We start from the raw sequence: 21,783 nt of genomic DNA, 5'->3' as shown, positions 1-21,783 counted from the left end.
GGTGTTGCCTAAGGATCTTTGGTGAATTTTTGCAGTGTGCTTTGTAGGCATGCACATTGCTAACTCTACTCAACTGCTTCTCATAAAACAGTCCCTCCTTCTGGTTAAGCCTAAGCCTCAAGACATTTCTCTGGACAACTTTGAGTACCAGTATATCTTTTCCTTTGATGGGGAGCCCAAACCTGTTCACAGCATTCTAGCTCTGGCCTGACTAGTGCCTTGTAAAACCTTCCTACTTTTGTACTCCATTTCCTTTAAAATAAAGGCCAACATTTCATTTGCCACTGAGCTTGAATGCTACCTTTTTGTAATTCAAGGATGAGAACTCCAAAATCACACTGTCCCACAGCTTTCTGCAGTCTTTCTGTATTAAAGTAATATTCAACTCTTCTGTTCTTCCTGCCAAATGCCGTAACTTCACATTTTTCCACATTATATTCCATTTGCCAAGATATTGTCCGCTTGCTTAACGTGTCCATATCCCTCTGTAGAGCCTTTGTATTATCTCACCACTTGTCTGCCCACTCATTTTTGAGGTCATCTGCAAACTTTACCATAGAACAATCACCTTCCTCATCAAATCATTTATGTATATTGTAAATAATTGTGGCCCCAACACTGATCCGTGTGACATGCCACTAATTACAAGTTGCCAACCTGACAATGCCCCCTTACCTCAGTTCTGTCATCCAGTAGTTCACCAATCCATGCTAAGATACTACCTCTGACATCATGAGCTCTTATTAATTAGCTTAATGTGTGGCACCTTAAATCCAAACATATTACATCTTCCACTTCCTCTTTATCTATTCTACTTATTACCTCGAAGAATTAAATTTAGAGTGATGTTTCTCTCATCCGTATTAGGATTACTTATTAAAATCCATATTTATTCTGGATTTGTGTAAATAAGACATAATTTAAGATCTGGGGAAAATAAGGACTGCAAATGCTGGAGATCAGAGTTGAGAGTGTGGTGCTGGAAAAGCACAGCAAGTCAGACAGCATCCAAGGAACAGGAAAATCACGTTCAGGCATAAGCCCTTCATCAGAAACGAGGAATTTAAAATCTGTCAGATTGTACAATATTCAATAATGTAAAAATTTTCAGAAACACCCAGGCAGACATATAGAGTCATAGTCAAAGTCTTCAGCACGGAAACAGACTCTTTGATCCAACCTGTCCATGCCAAACATAATCCCAAACTAAACTAGTTCCACCTGCCTGCTCCTAGTCCATAACCCTCCAAACTTCTCCTATTCGTGTATTCATCCAAATGTCTTTTAAATGTTGTAACTGTGCCCACATCCACTACCTCCTCACCAAGTATGTCCCACACCCGAGCTACCGTTTGTGTAAAAAGAATTGTCCACATTTTTTTTTAAAATCTCTCTCTTCTCATCTTGAAAATGTGCCCCTAGTCTTGAAATCATCCATCCGAGGGAAAAGGCATCTACTTATGACCCTATCTACACCCCTCATGATTTTATAAACTTCTATAAGGTAAACTTTTATATAACATCTCAACTTCCTAGACTGGGGTGAAAACAGTGTCAGCCTATCCAGTCTTTCTTTATAATCAAGCTTTCCATCCTGAGCATCATCCTGGTGAATATCTTCTTAACCCTCTCCTGCTTAATAATATATTTCCTGGTATAACTGGGCAACCAGAACTAGATGCAGTATGCTAGAAGAAGCTTCCCCACTGTCCTGTATAACCTCAAGGTGACTTCCCAACCCCTTAGATCAATTAAATTTTGGAAAACAGAATACAGAGGGACATTCAATTCACTTTTAAATTGGTTGCAGGACAAAACCTTGCGGATATAGCACACAAATCTTCGAAGGTGAAAGGGGATACTAAGAAGGATTTTTGAAAAGCATATGGGATTCTTGGTTATTAGTAAGGAAAATATAAAAATGCAAGGGTGCTATTCTAAAGCTTTGCAACAACACCATTAGGCTTCAACTGGAATATTTTGTTCAATGCTTGACATCAGAACTTTAAGGTGGAGAAAGTGAAGACTGCAGATGTTGGAGATCTGACTCAAAAAGTGTGTGCTAGAAAAGCACAGCAGGTCAGACAGCATCTGAGGAGCAGGAGAATCGATGCTTCGGGCATAAACCCTTCATCAGGAATGTGAACTTTATGATTGCCTTGGAAAAGATGCAAAAAAGATGTACTAGATTGAGTGATCCCAGAATGAGGGGTGTTAGTTATATAGAGAGATGAAAGCAGATAGGATTGTTCCTCTTGGAACATAAAAGGTTATAAAGAGATTATGTTCAAAATCAGAACTGTTTTTGTTGGGGCAGCTGAGCAGAAACTTTTGCTGTGGCAGAAGAGTCAGGGAGCAGGAAAGGCAAGTTTTAAGTAATTCGCAAAAAAAAATTAAAAACCATTTCCAGTGAGTTAGTGACCTGGAGTGTAGATCCTGAAAAAGCAGCGTAGGCATATTCAGCACTACCATTCCGAGGGGATTGGATGAGTTCTTGAAGGGAAAATCTTAAGGCTACACGGAAAGAGCAGCAGAATTGATTTGGGTTGGACTGTTCTGCTAAAAGCTAGATCAGACTTGATGGAGTTAATGGCCTCCTTTGCTGTATCATTCTTTCTAAGTCAGTTCCTGTGTAATCTTGTCCACCTTGTGTTCAACCAATATAAATGCAGAAAGGAAGCATGAAGGAAGGGGAGCCACTAAGAAAATTACGAAATGCATTCATTTAACGCTTTTCTATCTTTTTATGATATAGATTGACTTTTCCTAACCACACAATAAAGAAGATTGAAGATGCTGGTGCTAATGGGCAATCACAATTTCATGTGGTTGGGATCAAGCGTAGAGTTGTACCTCTTCCTGTTGGAACATTTCAGCAAGAACAGCAAACACCAAATAATTCCTTTGTCACAGTGAAAGCAAGCTCTGCTTCCAGTACAACAGTGAATTCCATTGCTGTTGGTAAGAAAAAGGATTGGCATTTTCATTTTAAATTCATTGTCTAAGCTTCCTTTAAGTAAAATAAATGCAGATGCACTGATGTAATTTTGTCCACGCTTTCAAAAGATTTGTGGTTGTACTGAACATACACTCCTCCTCGTGCACCAAGGAATGGCTGCAATGGTCCAAAAGAAGTTTATTTGATTAACTTGAAGCATTTTCATTAGATGTGAACTATAGACACTACTGAGGAATTTCCACTTAATTTGTATAATGAGCCTGCAACCTGAATTTAGTTCAAGTCCACTAACTTTACATTGATTGACAGTCATCCCTTTGAGTTGGCTTGTGAGGAGTACTGTGTTTTTCCTTAATTTCGAAGCAGTTGGGAACGTTACTGTACTGTATGTATAAATTATCTGCTCTTCCTCTACCCCTCTCTCTGCTTTACCTTTATCAGAAGGAAAATGTAAAATAAATTTTGTTTGATAATCAGTTAGTTTTTGGAAGGTATAAATAGCAGAGCCAGGTGGGGCAAGGGGCAGCCAGTGGATGAAAAATATTTGAATTTTTAGAAGACATTTGGAAGGGAAATGGTAATTTGGTCTTTATTGAAAAGAGTTAGGAGTATATGATCATGGAGATCTTGTAATTGTACAGGGCTTTGGTGAAATCACTGTGTACAATTTTGATCTCATTACACAAGATTGCTATATTTGTCTTGAAGAGAAAGTGATGACAATTCATTGGATTAATTGAGAGGATTTGAACAATCCCACAAACAATGGATCAGATCTGTGAAGTACAGTACTATCATATCCTGGTGACAACTAATGAAAAGAGGAGAAGGTTGTGATTTTTGAAAGCTAGTCTTCTGCTAGGATATTGCTGCAGGAGGTTTCCAGTGCAGTGACTTTAGCCAAACTATTTTTAGCTGCTTCATTAATGAACTTCTGCCTTCAGCATGTTCAGAAGTGAACAGTTTGCTGATTACTATGGAATGTTGTATACAACTTGAAACTCCTCAGATATTGAAATAGTCCATGCCTTCACACAACAAGACCTGGATAACATTTAGATGTGGGTTGATAAGTGGCAAATAACTTTTCCGTCACACAAGTGCCAGGCAATGACCATCTCAAAATCAATAGAATCTAATCATCATACCTGACCATTGATGGCAATGCCATCACTGAATTCTACCATCAACAGCCTGGGTATTGCAATTGATCTCAAGGCTTTGAGATCAACCATTTTTATACTCTGGCTAAAAAGTAGATTAGACACTGGGAGATTGTAATGAGTAATTCCACCTCCTGTCTTACTAATGACCATTCACTGTTTGCAAGGCATCAGTGAGGAGTATGATGAAATACTCTCCACTTCTCTGAACAGAAGGGGCTCCAACAACACTCCAGTTTGATCGCATCCACGATAATGCAGCTTGCTGGCATGGCGCCACATTCACTAGCATCCATTCCCTCTACTACCAACGCTTAGCAGCAGCAGTGTATGCTATCAACATGATGCACTGCAGGAATTTACCAAAAATCCTTATACAGTACCTTCCAAACACATGACCACTTCCATCTGGAAGAACAAAAATAGCAAATAAACAGTAACATGACCACCTGCAAGTTCCCCTCCAAGCCACTCACCATCCTGACTTAGAAATATATTGCTGTTTCTTCACTATTGCTGAATCAAAATCTTGGAATTCCCTTCCTCAGGGTTTTGTGGGTCAACCTAGAGCACATGGGCTACAGAAAGCTTCTCAAGGACATTTAGGGATGGGCAATAAATGCTCACATCCTGTGAGTAAATGTTTAAAAAGTCAGGAGTGTGACGGCAACCACGCCTGAACTGTAATTGCCTGGATGAGTGTGGCTGAAACAATATTTGAAGCTTTGCACCATCCAGAGCAAATCAGTCCACTTAAGTAACACCTAGCTAGCACGGTCACATCTTCCACTAAATTCTCACAGTGCAACGTACACTGTCTTTAGGATGCACTGCATCTACTTGCCAAAGCTCCCATGATAGCACCTTCAGGTCACGTACCATTCCGTGTTGGGGGTAGAATGCCATATTTTATCCAATGATGAGTGAAACTAATAAAATGCTTTCCCTAACAGCACTGTGGATGCCCCTACACTGCACGAACTGCAGCAGTTCAAGGAGGTAGTTCACCACCAGCATCTCATTGACAATTAGAGATGGGCAATAAAAGCTGCCCTTGCTGGTGATATTCAAATTGAAGCATTCTGGAATGAGAAGTTGCCCTTTGTGGAGAGATTGAGTAGAATGGGCATGTTTTTGAACTTTATACAAACAAGAAGTGATCTCATTAAGGTATTAGCAATAGAAGTAAATGAATGAGAAGGATGACTAATTCTAAGAACTATTTTTTCTTTTCATTACTGTTGGATTAGTAGAAACTGTTCAGTTTTAACAGTATGCTTTGACAATAAGGTTTTTATATATGTATGTTTGGTTCTTAACCAGTTATCTTTTACTTGTTTCTAGGAATGACGGTATCTAGCCCAACTGTTCAAATACACAGAGCCCTCACATCTACAAGTCAACCAGTCACACAAATCCTCTACACAACCCAGACCCAGAACACAAGCCAGCTGCCTCCTGGGATAAGTACTCCTGTCCAGCAACATCAATACTGTACAATTGCAAGCAAGGTGCCCATAGCCACTGGAGGGATACAAGCTAGTACTATCCAAGCAACTGCTGTTCATCCAAACTTCCATTCTGCAGTAACAACAGTTGTTCCTGGGAATACTGTAATGCAAATGGCAGCAACCAAAGTCACCACAGCAGTGCAGCTGCCCACTGTGACCACCTCTGTTCATCTTCCTCATGTTGCAGTTACTCACCAATCCCTTGCTGGACATCAGTCTGTCTGTTCAACTACAACAGTTCCTGTTCTCCGTCAAACACTGCCTAATGCACAGTTTGCTTCACGAATCCACCCTATTACAAGTGCTGCCATAGTTTCTCAAGGACAGCTTATCCAACCTACCACTGCCCAACCTGTGCAAGTGCATCTTCAGTACACGGCAGCTCCCACTGCTGTTGTATCTGCCACTGGTGTCCAGCTGCCAAGCAGTCAGCCTTTTACTATAGGCAGCCACAATGCTGTTTCTTCTCAGACGTTTCAAAATATTAGTCCAACACCATTGACTATTGTCAGTAATTCTACCCAACAACAAGCCCAGCAAAGTGTCCAAGTGATAGTTGGACATCAAGGTCAAGTTTACCCTGCTAGTTTTCATCAGATTGTGCTAACAAATCAAGGTGGAATTTCTTCAGCTCAATTGCCACCGCCCACCCTAGTGAACACCAGTACCTGTGGGCCAGTGCTTTCTGTTCAACAGTCTCCCATTCAAGTTCATGTTCAACAGCCTTCAGTAGGAAGCACTCAATGCAGTACTAGTGAAACCAGTGTAATTAAACAGTTACTACTTCCAAAACCACCACCTCATTCCCAAGCAGGTAAAATCCTACTTCCTGTCCCTCAAGTGTCATCTTCAGTTACTAGGGCTCAAAGTCCACAGGTTGTTTATCAAATGATGGCCAACACTGTACCTAGCGGTAGTGTTCAAACCCAGTCTCAGCTGGTTGTAAGTCAGTCAAACTTACAAATCCTACAGCCACACGGAGGCCTACAAACTGTACAAATTATTCCTGGCCAATTTATTTCTACCACCAGCCCCAGCACTATTCTCCAGGGATCACCTCTCAACCAACAAGTTACTGTCACTGTTGTACCGAATACCAATTTAACCAACACACATGTGACACAAGTAAATACAAATCCTGTGAACAGTATTTCTGGAGAACACAGTGCAAAGCCGGTCATCAGTACCCATGTTATCCAGTCACCACATGTTCCATTCAACCAAAGCAACACAAAAATCGATGAGTTTGAAGGAGAGAAAAACATTGGTCAGAAAGCTGAAGATGCTACAAAAATGCTCAGTTCTCAACCTCAAGAACAAACTATTGGACTGATCGAAAATTCTTTCTTCGGTAATGCTTACAGTGCAAGCAATGGACACCTAAATGGAAAAGTTGATCAGACTGGGATGCTACTTAATGGGGAAAGTAGGAAGGAGAACCCCAGCTCAGGGATGAATCATTGTGGTTTCATGGAAAAAGCATCAGCTTTCCAAGACTCAAAAGCTGGCAGTGGAGCAAACTTGACAAATGGGGATCAGATTTTAGAGAAACCTGGTGCAGCAGAGATGAAAAATGTTTTAAAAAGGCCTTTAATGAATGGAGACTCTGATTTTGCTAAAGGTGATCGTTCACACATAGGGAAGGATGTTCCTAATGAGAAATCTGTCACGTCTAACCATTTAGGGAATGGCGAGATTCTTAATCAAGAGCACCAGGATGCAAAGTGTCATCCGGATGGTGAGAATAGTCAATCGGGAAAAATGTGCAATGGACCTTCTTCAATTTCCAATGTGAAATCACATGCACACACTACAGTAATAGTACCAAATCCTACAGTTCAACAAGCACACAGGAACTCTGTATTAACAAGTGGAACTGCAGCAGTCACTTTTAATGTTACTTTGCCTCAGTCTCAACATAATGGCAATATTGTTGTACAGTCCAATCCTATAGAATCTTCACAAATGATCATCTGTCAGAGCAACAGTACACTTTCTGCTTCAAAGCTTTCCCCAAGCGAAGCTCAGTCATGTCGACAAGCCATCAAAAGGCCTGGTGATGACACAGCTGGTGTTTCCATGGCGGGTATCCCAAATAAAGTAGGAGTGAGGATTATGACCGTTAGCGATCCAACAAAAGCTGGGAGCAACACCATGATGGTAGCTGTCCCTGCTGGAGCAACTATTAATACAGCAACAATAGCAGTAAGTATGTCTTTAACTTTGATGGCCAAATTAAATTGTTCAGAAGTGATTTGAAGTTCTATAGGCATATTTTGAATACTTAAGGAAATTCCAGCATGCTTTGGATTTATTATGCACAACGTTTGAAGCAGTTGCCTAGGGTTTTAAGAAAATTGTAAATAAAATTGGTCACATTCTGATAGCATGTTTAAGAATTAATGGAGTACTGTTTTTTTGTAAAAATGCAATAACTCTGGAAACCAAACTCTAGTCCAAAACATCTGGTGGTGAGAACTAATGAAAACTTAGAGAAACATGAACTCAAATGAGAGAATCCAAATTTATTTTAACCAAATATCATCACCCTCTGGGTAGCAAAAAAAGTTTTTTTCCTCCTCTTCATTAAAACTCCTGCTCCTCACCTTGAATCTGTGCCCCTATGTTCTGTAATTGAAACAATATCCATATTAAAAAGTGTACACAATAGTTTTTATTCGAAGGAATGAATATCTCTTGCAGTTTTTTAGTTGGCTGACCAGTTTGCATATATTACAACAAACTTATTTCAGAAATTCTTGATTGTCTGTGGATTGTTTGGGAACCTGAAAGCCACTATACTAATGTAAATGCATCCTTTCTTCAAAGGTAAATGAAGTGGATAGAGGGGACTATTAGTTTAGTTCAGAAGTATAGTCAAAGTATAGTATGCTCAAAGAATCTGAGGACAGGAATGTGGGAAATTTGTTCACATTGTGTTACTTTTAATGAGACAGTGCAGACCTGTCTGTCCCTGGAATATCGGGTTATCAATATTAATTAGTATCAACATATATGTCCTTTAAGGTAGCCTCCATTAGAAGCAATGCCATGCAACCAAATTGCTTCCTCAAAGTCTTGTTTCAGAAAACTATCTTGGAAATAAACGACAACAGTTTATATAAATAGTGTTTTCAAAGTTTTTCAGAAAATGTGTATCATAAAGTCTTATTACAAGTATCTAAGGCAAGATAAAATCTATAAAGGAAAGTTGATTTCTGTAGTTATTTGGAGAGAGAAAACTGAAAAGCTATTCAGTATGCATTTAGGCAAATCGCATCTCCAATATAGAAATAAGATCTGTTTTGTATTCCCTACCACCAATCTGTTTCTGCTTATTCAATGCTTGTCATTCTGAATGAAAGCGAATAGGTGATTGGATATCTGGTAATCCCAACAAATATGGTGAACAGATTTCCCAGATACTGCCGATGTTTTGGATGTTTACATCAAATTCAGTAGGGACCTGTGATTTGGAGATGGTAAAAGATAGTGTACTGAAATTTGTCTTGTCATCTTAAGGAGTTCTTATTGGCAAAGAACATCTGTGTTCTGTATTGTCTTTCTGAACTATGGTTGGATGTTGTAATATGTACAGTTAACACACACTTAACTCTGGGTTGGATGCTTTCTGAAACTTCCTTTAAATTTCAAAGTGATGCCAGATGTCGTCTTGTAATGACAATTCTGTGTAAGAATTACAAATTTGAATTTGCTAAAGATTGCAACATACAGCTATGCCCACTGCATACTGCAGCTATGCAATATTTGAGAATTCAATGGGAATACATTAAAATAGTCACGAACTATATGTGGAGAAAAGAAATGTACAGCATGACCCTGACTATATAAGCACTGTTGTTCACTATAGTTTCAGTCAAATTAGAATGTATGTCAAACCCAGGAGCAGTGGTTGTTGGTGGCAACCAGAAACTGAAGTTTCCTGATTATACTGTCAGTGGGGCAGTTAAGTTGAACACAGTCTTGTCCACTGATTTCCAACGTTTGTTAATGATCAGCAACTTAAATCCTAAAGAATAGAATGTGTGTAACAAGTTTTCAGAATGTCCTATGATTATAGAGAGAATATGCTCTTTAAGTGAACTGATATTTGTCATTTACAAAATATCTTGCAAAGAACTGTAACAAACACTACATTGGACAAACAGGCAGCAAACTAGCCACCAGGATATATGAACATCAATTTGGATCCCATTTACTAACCCCTGAGAAAAAGAACAGGAATTGACATCACCAACCCAAGAAAACTCAAACATATAAATAGAAAGCGGCTACACCGCCAGTGCTTCACTGAAGATTTTACCTAGTAGGGTGACGAAATGTCTGAAAACAAATCTTCCAGCTCAGTGAGCAAGCCTACATCCAGAACCTCAACCTGAGCTACAAATCTTCTCAAAACTCGCTAACTGATATGAATGTCTAAATATGGAAATGGTAATTTTCATAAGTAGATGTTTGGTTTTCTGTCATTAAACTCTCAAATAATGATAGATTTTCATTTTGGAGCTGTTACAGCCCATAGGAAGTCAGAAGTCAATCTGGAACACCGTTTCTTGCCCCATAGGCAGAGCTGCAGATATATTCCTTACACATTTCTCAATATATTTTTGCTGGATATGATGAAGAGTGACAATGGAAAAATGAAGTGCGTCCGCTCTAAACACACAGTGAAGCCTTTGTGGCTTGTTACTTTAAGGGAATTTAAATCTATCCAAGTTGCTGGAAAATCTCCAATGACTTTTTTCTTTTAAATACAAATATCTGTGTTTGTTTCTGTCTTTCCTCTGAGGTAATTTTTAATGTTCTCTTTATAGTTCTGTCCTACACGGCAGTATTCTGATATAAGTGGATCACTTGTGCTACCTCAAGGTTTGTGTGGGTTGAACTCTTGTGGATTAATTCAAATCCCTTGGTAGTTCCAAATAGATTATCTTGTGAAAGAAACAAGGGGCACTTGGAATCCATAAGTCAGACAAGGGGTGACTTTTAGCACACCAAGTCCACTCACACCTTCAAATGCTGATCACAGCCTGGTATCAAACCTGTGTAATATGAATCTAAAGATTGCAATAGCCAATACATTATTACAAGATTACTTTTTGTCCACATTGATAAGAGTTTGAACCAATGCCACACTCGACCCAATAGTCACTGTCCATTGGAATTTAAATCCTTCCTGCAGAGTTTGTCCCTGTCACTTTCTGGATTTGGAAAACCCCTTCAGCACGGCTCTGTTTCATATCGGTAATTGAATCTTCCCTGTAGCAGCTGGCTCTGTATACAAAGACAGGTTTGAAAATATGGCCAGTGACAAAGGTCCGCTGATGTCATTCCTTGAGGTGTCATCATTTACAGTTGTAACTGCATTCAGTGTTAACCTCCAGGGGCCAATTTTTTATCCACAGTCTAATTTACAGTTTCTGAGAGCTGCTTTTTTTTATTCTTACTAGCTCATGTAATAATTTCTGTATTTGTGTTGACATATATGGGCTATTTGAACTCTGAAGCAGAATTCATTAATATTCACAATTGTTACCAATGCTTCATTAAACTTAAAGCAATTACACAACATGTTTGGAAAGCACTAGTTTCCTGTGCACAGTATTTTTAAAATGGTAGAAGACCACAAGAGAAACTTTATTTCAAATATAACTCTTACACCCGTCACACAAAAAAAAATCTATCACCCTAAAGATGACTTCCGCTTGCTGGTGAAGTCACAGCTAATGTGTATCCGTCGCGCAGACACAAAGCTGGAATGTGATAATCAGACAGTTAAAGCCCCGTTTACTGCATCATGGATCGCAATGTCAAATTTAAATTAAACACAATCTTCTTTCACCTTACACCTCTCCAACAAATCCTACTTGTAGACTTATCATCCCCCATACCTATCTACTGTCCAGCAACCACCTTTGCAACCCTGCCCCCACTCTGCAGACTCCCTCTTTCTCAACACTTTTGCAACTGCCTCCTCACTATCCTGCTGTGGCAGGCAAAATACCCAGCCTTGGCAGCAGTTGGCTTCATTCTGGATGCAAAAGGTAGTCCCCAGTCTTCAAAACTTGCACACCCTCCACACATTGTGCATACTCACTCTTATAAAGATGACTTTTCTCTGCTCGGTCCATGAGAGAATTGTCCCAGACGTTTTGACAACTTTAAGGATAGGCTCATCCACCATATTAATGTATTTTGAGGACTTGTGCCTCTATTTTACAAGTCTTCAATTATAATTTATTGCCTATCAGCAGACTGTATTTTCCCATTCCCACCCCACGTTACCTTACTCAATAGACTCTGCACGTGATGTTTGTGGGGACATTATAGTTAAGTTAAATTCATCCCCTTGGATAAGGAGACTGAATGAATGGCAGCTAAATGTCTGATGACTCAAGTTGGATGTAACATAAGTTGTCAAGTGGGGATAGTGTCTCCTAAGTGATGTAAACAGGTTAAATGAGTGGGCAAAAATTTGTCAGATAGAATCTAATGTGAGTAAATGTTAGCTTTTTCATTTTGGCAAGAAAAATGGAAAAGTAGCATATTGGTTAACTGGAGAGTGATTGCAAGGCTCTGTACTAAAGGATCTCTGTCCAGGTACATGAGTTGCAAAGTTAATGTGCAGGTACAGCAGATTATTTGGAAAGCAAATGGAATGTTGCCATTTACTGCAAGGGGAATGGAATTATGTTAATAAGAATTTACCCTTTTTGTAGTTCTTGTGAATTATAGCCTTCACAATCTAACCACTGGTATCTGTGCCCTTAGGTCTGAGATGACAGTCAGATTTTAGTTTCTGATGCTTAGTTACACTATGTTTAATACCTGGAGTTGCCCTTTAAATTAAGTATTGAATTCCAGATTGTAAAGTACTCCTTTGCTTGCTGTCTTTCTGTTTGCTACATTCACATTCTGAGCAGTTTCTAGTTTTGATTCAGTGTGCTGTAGAATTCGTTTGAGGCATTTATACAGAATTTTATAAATTTCTAACCTGTCAGATTTCAACCGGAAAACCAGCCTAAACTACTTAAGGCTTTGAATTTTTTTTTTAAATCCTAAGGCACATCACAATGCATTAAAGACAGAGTATGGCACTGTAGCACATAGGTAATGTTAGTTATCAGATGATCACAGTCCAAGAGGTAGGTTTTAGTGTTTTAAAGGGGTTGGAGTATAACAGAGAAAGAAATCTAAAGTGCAGAGCCTAGGCAACTGCAAACACAACCACAAATAGTGAAGCTATTTAGAATCAGGAATATTTGAGGCCCAAATTAGAAGAACACAGATCTCAGAAGATTGTGGGAGGTGATTAGAGAGATGAAGAGAGCTAAGGCTTTTGAGGGATTTGAAAAGAAGGATGAGCATATAAGATCTTTGACTGTAAAAGCCCGTGGGATCTAAGAAAGTTTGGTTCACTGGATCCAGAATTGGCTGAATGGCGGGAAGAAAAGGGTGATGGTTGAGTGGTGTTTTTGTGACTTCCACTGGCTTCAGATTTGGGGCCCTGCATTGTGTTGTATTTAAGGAATTTAGATTTGAATGTAATAGGATTAATCAGTAAGTTAGCAAATGATACAAAAATATAGTGAGCTGATTAAAAAGTAAGGAGGATAGCATTAGATTTCAGGTGGTTACAGATGGGCTGATCAGTGGCAAACGGAGTTTGGATAATGTATGGTGATGTACTTGGACGGAACAAACAAAGCAAGGAAATACAATATATATTAGGAGGACCCTGAGAAGTACAAGGATCAGAGGGACTATGTTGTGAATGGCCAGCAGATCCTTAACCTATTAGGAAATGTAGATAAAATAGTAAGGCAAGTATACAATGTGTGTCTTATTAGCTGAGGCATAGAGTTTAAAGGCAAGGAGGCGATGATGGGACTAAATAAAATACTGGTTAGACCACAGCTAAAATGTTGTATGCAGTTCTGGAATTCATTTAGTAGCAGTGTGATTATACTGGAGATGTGGGGCAGAAGAGACATTTGATAGGTTGGTGTTGTTTTCCTTGGTGCAGAGGAGACTGAGGAGGAACAGGCTTGAGATATATAAAATTGAGGGCAGAGACAGGAAGTAGACAATAGACAGGAAAAAGCATTTTCCTCTTATTGGAGGGATCAGTGACTGGGCTCATGGATTTAAGGTAAGAGACAGGAGGTTTAACGGTGATGTTAGAAAGTGGTAAGAATTTAGAAGGGTGATAGAGGCAGAAACACTCTTTTAACAGTTAAGAAGGATTCAAGACGGCATAAAAAGCGATGATATTAGAAATGTTAGGTGTTTTTCCTTTACTGGTGCAAACTCAATGAGCCAAAAGACCTTTATTTTGTGTTGTAGATCTCTATTGCTCTATCATTGATAATTGAGCATTGAGCATTGGGTGAATGGGACTCAGTGTAAGTTAAGACATTGGGGATGAGTTTTGGATTATCTCAAGTTAGAATGTGAGAGCTATAAAATGCATGAATGGGACAAGATGATCCGAGGCAGTGTCAGTCCATTATTAGAAATGGAAAGAAATGGTCTTAGTATTGGCATGAATAGATGATACGTTAGGCTTAATTATGACACCAAGGATGCAAACAGTCAGGTTTAGTCTGAGAATCGCCAGGAAGAGAGATGGATCCTTTAACTAGGGAATTAAGCATGGAGTGTGGCAGAAGAAAATTGCTTTAGCCTTTCCATTATGTAGTCAAAGGAAATTTCTGATCATCTCTTACTGGGTTTCAAATAAGCAGTTGGATAATTATAGCAACAATGTGGGAGGTAAATAATGACGTAATGGAGTGGTAGAATTGGGTACCCTTGATGTACATGTGAAAACTAATGCTGTGCTTTAAGATAATGTTGCCAATGGGATCATGTCCATATAAATAGAAGGGAGCTGACAAAGAAACCAGAGGAGATATGAGATGTAACAATGTGGAAGCAGAAAGAGAAGTCATTGCATGAAATACTATGGCTATGCTTGGATAATGAAGGAAGGAAACCAGGTGAGAGTAATCCCACCCTGCTGGGTCACAAAGATTTGGAGGCAGAGGAGAAGGAGGAGGATGTGATCAAGCATGTGAAATGCTGCAGCCGTCACATAGCATATCAATGAATACAATTCCATGACGACCACATTATGCTCAGAATCATCTTTATTGTCCAGCTCATTAGATTTGTTTCATCATTCAGTTATTGTGAGCAGAATGATTGATTGAATGTTGGTGCTGTATAACCCTTGTGGAAAAGCTCAGCTTATCACTTTTAAATATGCTATATCAGAAAGAGGATAAATATATTAATTTCCTATTTGAAACTGTTTATTATAATAACTGTGTCTCTGAACCTTATCTGAGGTTGCCTTAACACCGCAAAAACATTGTTTCCTCTCCTGCTTATAGTTTCTTCTGCCAGAAAATCTGCTGTCATGATATCTCACACTTGCATAGCTTATACCATCCTCACGCATCCATTGTAGCTCACCTGCAATCACTGTGACATCTGTCATCCAATTATATCTGAGTTGATCCTTTATCTGCTTTACTCTATTTTGCCTGCTTAGACCTCAAACTTTTCAGCTTGGAATAAATGACTGTTTTCAACATTTTGTGCTACTCTTTTTATTCTTGTGATTTTAGGTGCCTCTTGATTTGACTTGTAGTCTGTTTAGCAAATTTTTAGCACATATCTTAACATCCACATTTCAAAAGTCTATTTTCATCCATTGATCTTATTGTTTGATTTCTGAGGCATACCAGGCGAGTAGATAGAATGTTGTGTTTTGATATTTGTTTCTTGTTAACACATCCTTCATCTGCACAAAATTACTTCTCGCCATCTCTATCCTTCTTACTTACATATCACATCTACAATAAATTATTTGCTTTAAATAGGCAACGGTTCCAATGTGACACCATCTAGTTCAATCATCCTATGCATTCCTCTGCCATTGTTTAGGCCTGTTAATAATCAATCTATATTCTAAACTTGTGGATTTTATCCAATCTCCATTCTTTTATCGATCTCATCTAATTCTGCAAGCCATTCTTTGTTTTCAGTGAACACAAGTTTCTGTTCTTGCCTTCAGTTCTTCCTCTGGAAGTAATCTAATCCTATGAATGTTGTTCTATGTACAGGTTGAATAATTAAGTATATTGTAAATGCAAAAATTGCGTCGCCTGATATTGAAATGAATAGGCGCATGAATTCTGTACATTTTAACGAATATGGTTGCTTTTTGGTGCATTGATAGTGTTCCTATCTCTGGGCCCGAAGGACCATATTCAAATATCACCTGCCACAGAGGTATAGTATAACATATCAAAGCAGGTTGATTAGAAATACTTTAATACGTGAGATAGGAGCAGATCAAGAAGAAATCATTTTGTTTGTGACTTGTACAGTAGATTCATTTTCAGCCATTTCACAGGAACGTTAGCTATTGACTGTAACTTGCTATCATACAGTTTGGAAATATGATCTAACTTAGTGTACATTGAAACTTACTAGAGGGTATGACTTTGAGATGCTATCAGATGGATTATCATATGTAGGAGTTACCTTCCTTCAATAAGTGGCAGAGGTGTTTACTATTGTTTGGATGAGAAACTTTCAGAAACTGCTGTACAGTATCGAACGATGGGAGTCCCAGCTCCCTTTACCAGGAACTTAAAATAACAGGAACATAGCTCTATCCTCACGCTTTAGGTTGACCTGACCATCCTCCGTTCACTAGAACAATTACGTCAACATCTATCTAAGTCATTTTTAAAGGTCTTGCTTTTATGTAGAACCTTACTTTTTTTAAATGTGGAAGCACAAGGTTTTACAATAAGTAGTCTATAACACACACACTCTCTCTCTCTCTCTCTCTTGTTTGCAGGGGGTTCCTAAAGTGAGTTCTCCTGCTCCGTTGTCCAGTCAGCAGACAGTAACCCAACACCTGCATTCACAACTTTCCCCAACAGTGGAGCAGTATACAGGACCCCAGAGCTCTCAGGTACCACTGTCACCTGCAGAAACAGAGTCTACCAGGAAACCCAGCCAGAGTTTCATGTGTCTTTGGAAAAATTGTAAGAGGTCAGTCGCCTATTTCAAGTGAACAATAGAACTGCTGTGTTAATCAGTAAATACCTTATATTGCCTTAAATAGCAGCATGATGTTCTGCCACATTTGTTGAAGGTGCCTTTGAATAAGAGTAAAATCACGTTACTACAAATGATGAAAATCCTGAAACAAATGCAGAGAATGCTGGAGAAACTTAGCAGGTCTGGCAGTATGTGGAGAAAGGGAGAGAGAAGCAATTATCATTTCAACTCCTTTATGGCTCTTCAGAAGTGAAGACAGTTCTAAAGAGTCAGGTCAGACTGGGACATCTGATCTGTGTAGACAAATTGGAACAAAGGGTCTGTTTCCATGCTGTATGACTTGTAAATCGCACGGACTCAAAATATTAACATTGTTTTTCTCTCCACAGATGCTACCAAACTGAGTTTCTCCAGCAATAATGTTTAATGCCTTTAATGAGTCGTTCATGAATGTAAAATAGACAGCTTAAAATTGTTTGTCTAGATTGGATTTTTCTGAGCATAGATTTGGTACCATTGCACATTCAATGCAAGTTCAAGGTATGCATATTACTTTCTCTGTTGAAAGGAGTATTGTGCTTTCGGAACAATATATTAGTAGTGAATTAACTGACTCCATAAAGAATGTAGAATTAAATTAATAAAAGGCTTGGCCCACTGTTGGGCCATGAATTTGTAACCGTGTGAGGGGTTGTGTGTTCACATGCACATGTACAAAGTTCCTAATCACATTGTACTCTTGTGGGAAGTTATTGAGGCCAAATCAGATATTTCCCTACAGGCACAGAGAAAATGTTGGGGTGAGTGTTGCAGCACATAATTCAACCAGCCACCATGCTCAAAATATTGAGTGGTATTACCTTGTCAGCAGATGTTTTTTTTTCTCTCTCTCTCTCACCACATTCTGAAGAATTTTTGTCTTCATTTGGATGAGATGTTAAATTGAGGCCTTGTCTTGCTCCATCAAGATCCTATAGCATCATCAGTGATAAGCTTTGACTTTTGACTGTCTTACAAGCAGAGTTATGTTTCTAAAAACAAACCAATTAGCTGAACAAAGACAGGATTCCTATAATCGAAGCAAGTCATTCGACCCGTTGGGTCCACACTGACTCGCCAAAGATCATCACACTCAGACCCACCTCATCCCCATAAACCCTGCATTTCCCATGGCTAGCCCACCTAGCCTGCAGATCTTTAGACTCTTGGAGAAAACTGGAGAACATGGAGGAAACCCACGCAGACACTAGGAGAATGTACAAACTCCATACAGAGTTGTTCAATGGTGGAATCTAATCTGGTCCCTGGCGCTGTGAGGCAGCAATGCTAACCAGAAAGCAACCATAATATGTCTCATTATCATGTATAGATTCTTTATTGTGTATACAGATTGGTTGCCACATTTCCCTGCATTATACAGGGACTACACTTGTGTGCCTCATTGGTAATAGAACTTGTTGGGATATCCTGAGGTTGTGATCAACTTTCTGCAGGCATGTAAGACCTCATTTTTGGTCTTAGCCTCTCTGTACCAGACTGAATTAAGATTTGGGCTCATAGTTGTATTTAAAAAGGCATCCTGACAGAATTAAGGATAAATACATTTTCTTTTGGAGTGCTGCTTCTAACTTTTCATGTGAAGTTCCTTATGAATCTTTATCTTTCCCAAATTTATTGCTTGCTTACGTTCAGATTCTTCTGAAAGAGGAGAAGGACTTGTTGCAGGGAACAGTGGTATTCATATGTTTATTTTTCACCTTTCTTCTTCAATATTATCCCCCACCCCAACTCTACCTCCCAAAGTCTACTTCCTGGTAGTTGTCTTCAGTTTTGTGAGACTTCATCCAACTATTACACGTGTATCTTTGGAGTATTGGGTTTGAGTTCAATAACATAAAGTCGATCTGTATCTGAGGTAACCTTGAACTCTTAACTATTTTTGGAGTTGTTTTATAACAGCATAGAAAGAAAACATTCTGCCAGTTGAGTCCATGGCAACACTCTGTTGAGAAATCTAGTCTGTCCTATTTCCATGTTCTACTCTTCTAACCTACAGGTTCATTTTCTTCCTGTGTCTATGCATTTTTGTTTGAAATTATTGCATATAAAGGTGGAGAATGTGAAGGTAATGAGTTCCAAATCCTTATTACTTGCATCATAAAAGGTTCTTCCCCTCATCCCCATATATCATGTTCAAAATCTTAATTCTCTGTCCCCTAATCCTTGAACTGTCAGTTAATTGGAACAGCTTTTTATCTATCTTAGCTCTTCACAAGTTACAGTTTATCCAGCACGTTTTTTTTTATTTGGGGCAGCTTGACTGTTTATTTGGAAATGTACCGGGTGAAAAACTTTGACATGGAGCTCTGTAGATCCCAGATCCCAGCTATAGTGGCTGCTGGATTAGTAGTTGGTCTTGACAGTGGTGAAGCCCGTATTTGGCCCGCATGTTTTCAGACTGTATCAAATAGCCACAAAAGTCAGGTTTGGTCAGAAACTTTCTTTAATATTTAATTTTCACATAATCATCAGCTATTTGGAAACAGTTCAATGCATCCTCAAAGTAAATGGACTGTAATATTTCAGCAAGCCCAATTTCATGTTTTAGCATGTCAATGAATAGGAATATTCTTCTTAGGCCCTGTCTAACAGATTGCAGACCTCAGCTACAACATGTCAGTGTTCCTGATGCCAGCTCATTTCTTCTGCAAAGAGGAAGAAACATAAATTCTGTGAGCCACTCCTATGGCAGAGCATTGGTGGCAATGTGATGTCAGATTTCCCAGTTTTGTCTGCTAAAAATATGACATGTATTGAAGAGAAAAGAAGATTGTATAACAATGATTATTTTAATTTATAAGATGTCTTCTGTGTATGGGCATATATTTAAATTGTCACAAATACTGGTCTTCAGTTTTGCTTTAACTAAAATTTACTACTTGCAGGTGGTTTGAGACACCTTCCCAAGTGTTTTACCATGCAGCTACTGAGCATGGTGGAAAAGATGTGTATCAGGGTCAATGTATGTGGGAGGGCTGTGAGCCACTTCCTCGACAAAGGCTTTCATTCATCACACACCTGCAGGTAATGTGGCTTTTATTTGACAGCTAACTTCTTGATCCATTTGAAATTTATTTTTGAAACTTTGGAGAGCTGTGTCTTCATTTATAAAAACTGCCAGTGTTTTGTTTTTGAACAGTCATGATGGGTATAAAGAAAAGAATATGAATGGCAACGTTGACCTTCTATTTCCATGCTCTCCATATCTCCAGAGTACAATGAATGCAGTCAGTTTAAATGTTCACTGCTTTGCAGGAAGCTCATGTCAGGGTAACTCAAAACTGACTCTCTTCTTCAGATTGTCCATGCTTAAATGTGATTCTGCTTCAAAGTCCAGATTCCCTTAAATCCTTCTAAGTACTTGACCTGTTGAGTTCTTCAAATTGAAATTGTGCCATTAATCTTTGAACATTAACCATCAGAAAACAGAAGAAATATTTTATAGCTCAAGTAATTCCATTGTTAAACATAATAGGTAGTTATGTTAGCTGTACATAAGGAAGAATAAATCTAGACCAGGTATATTGTGAATTGTGACGTAGTAGCAAAGCTCCAGTCACTTGGTCTATATCATAAAGTATGCGCAACCTTATTCTGTACATGGAATGGCCTTTAATCCAGTTGACTAGATTTTCATATATTGAGCTGGAACTTCAGATGCAAGTGATAAGTATGCTAAATTGTCTGAGGAATAGGCAGGCATGAAATAGACTTGATTATCTATAAGCTTAAAAAAATGCTAAACTTTGCTAGCATTGGCAAAACTGAAGCATTAGAGGAGGTATGGAAGCATATAATTCCTGCATGTTGCTGCTGCTCTGTGGATGGATGTTGAGAAGGTACCTGGCTGTTTCCATCATTGATAGGAAGAGTGAATGGTTTCTAAATTTCTATATGGTCAAAGTAGCATTAGAGTCTTGAGAAAAGCTAATCCATTCAGACTGCATTCAACTTTGATGACTTGGAAAATAGTTTTGCCTGTTCTGTTTGTGATATGATCTGAGATGGCCTATGAAGCTGGAAGCAAAACAATCGGTTGGTAAATTTGAACCCTGCAAGGACACTTTTTTAGTCAAATTTCTTTCATGGATGTACATTGCCATTAAAAGTAATACTTAGACCAGCGAAAAGGCAAAATTCTCCAAGTATGATATTTTTACTGCTTTTCCAAAGATCTTCCTGGCAAGAATTAAGTGGTCAAGTTCAAAACTAATTCTCTGTCTCATTAATTTAACTAGACAGTCATGTAGTTCTGCTCAGTAAGCTTATATGTATATATGCAGCGTTTGGAAGTACTGTACTCTGAAAATAAACAGATTCCTTTTTATTTGGATTCTGGTACTTTTATTTTGGGTATTGAGAAATAAAGCTGAGGGTAATGTGTGCATGTGACACAACAAAACAGTGCTAAAATTTCTGCCTGATATCAGGAAACCAATGAAAGTACTTAAAAGTAATGCAGATTTTTTTTTCCCAGCAGCATCAATGTAGCTTTTTGTTTTGACATTAGTTGCCTTGCTGAGCAGCATTTGATGGCGAAAAGTTCATCTGAATTATAGTGCATGAACTTACTCTGATTAAATTTGCTTTTGTTAAAAAGCATTCTTTCTATTTAGTGTATACATTGTAAGAAAGATCTGAATTTTGGAGCATAACTTCTCATCCTGGACCATTTGGGTTAAAATTGTGAATAAGAATGTTGGTTATTTCATTTTGTTGGGTTTGAAGGAGTTAAAGTATTTTCAATAAAGCTAACTGATAGATCCCTTGGGTGTTATCATAATAGGCAAGTCTGCTTTGTCCTTCAATAAAAAGATGGATGATCTGTTTGAGGCCATGGTTGCATTTGCCTTTCTGCCTGCACCCTCTTGCAATATCCCTTTCCTCCATTGTAGATCAAAACTCTTCTAACTCAGCCTTGAACATATTCAGTGACCCAACCTTTACTTCTCTTTTTGGAAAATAATTCCAAAGATGAGCAACT

At 38.6% G+C, this 21,783-nt stretch overlaps 1 protein-coding gene across 1 annotated transcript in view; it reads left to right on the top strand.

Annotated features, from left to right (window-relative positions):
- LOC132828454 (AT-rich interactive domain-containing protein 2-like) overlaps positions 1 to 21,783 on the top strand; it is a 270,232-nt gene that overhangs the window by 234,380 nt on the left and 14,069 nt on the right. Inside the window, exons 14-17 of the mRNA XM_060845591.1 lie at positions 2,756 to 2,961; positions 5,467 to 7,838; positions 16,534 to 16,730; positions 19,685 to 19,823. Of these exons, the coding sequence (XP_060701574.1) occupies positions 2,756 to 2,961; positions 5,467 to 7,838; positions 16,534 to 16,730; positions 19,685 to 19,823 (2,914 nt within the window). The remainder of the gene's footprint in view (positions 1 to 2,755; positions 2,962 to 5,466; positions 7,839 to 16,533; positions 16,731 to 19,684; positions 19,824 to 21,783) is intronic.

The sequence above is a fragment of the Hemiscyllium ocellatum genome, chromosome 26 (assembly GCF_020745735.1).
Source record: "Hemiscyllium ocellatum isolate sHemOce1 chromosome 26, sHemOce1.pat.X.cur, whole genome shotgun sequence".
Lineage (NCBI taxonomy): Eukaryota > Metazoa > Chordata > Chondrichthyes > Orectolobiformes > Hemiscylliidae > Hemiscyllium > Hemiscyllium ocellatum.
Note: the sequence above shows the minus strand (reverse complement) of the source record. Positions and strands in the feature narration are given on the sequence as shown.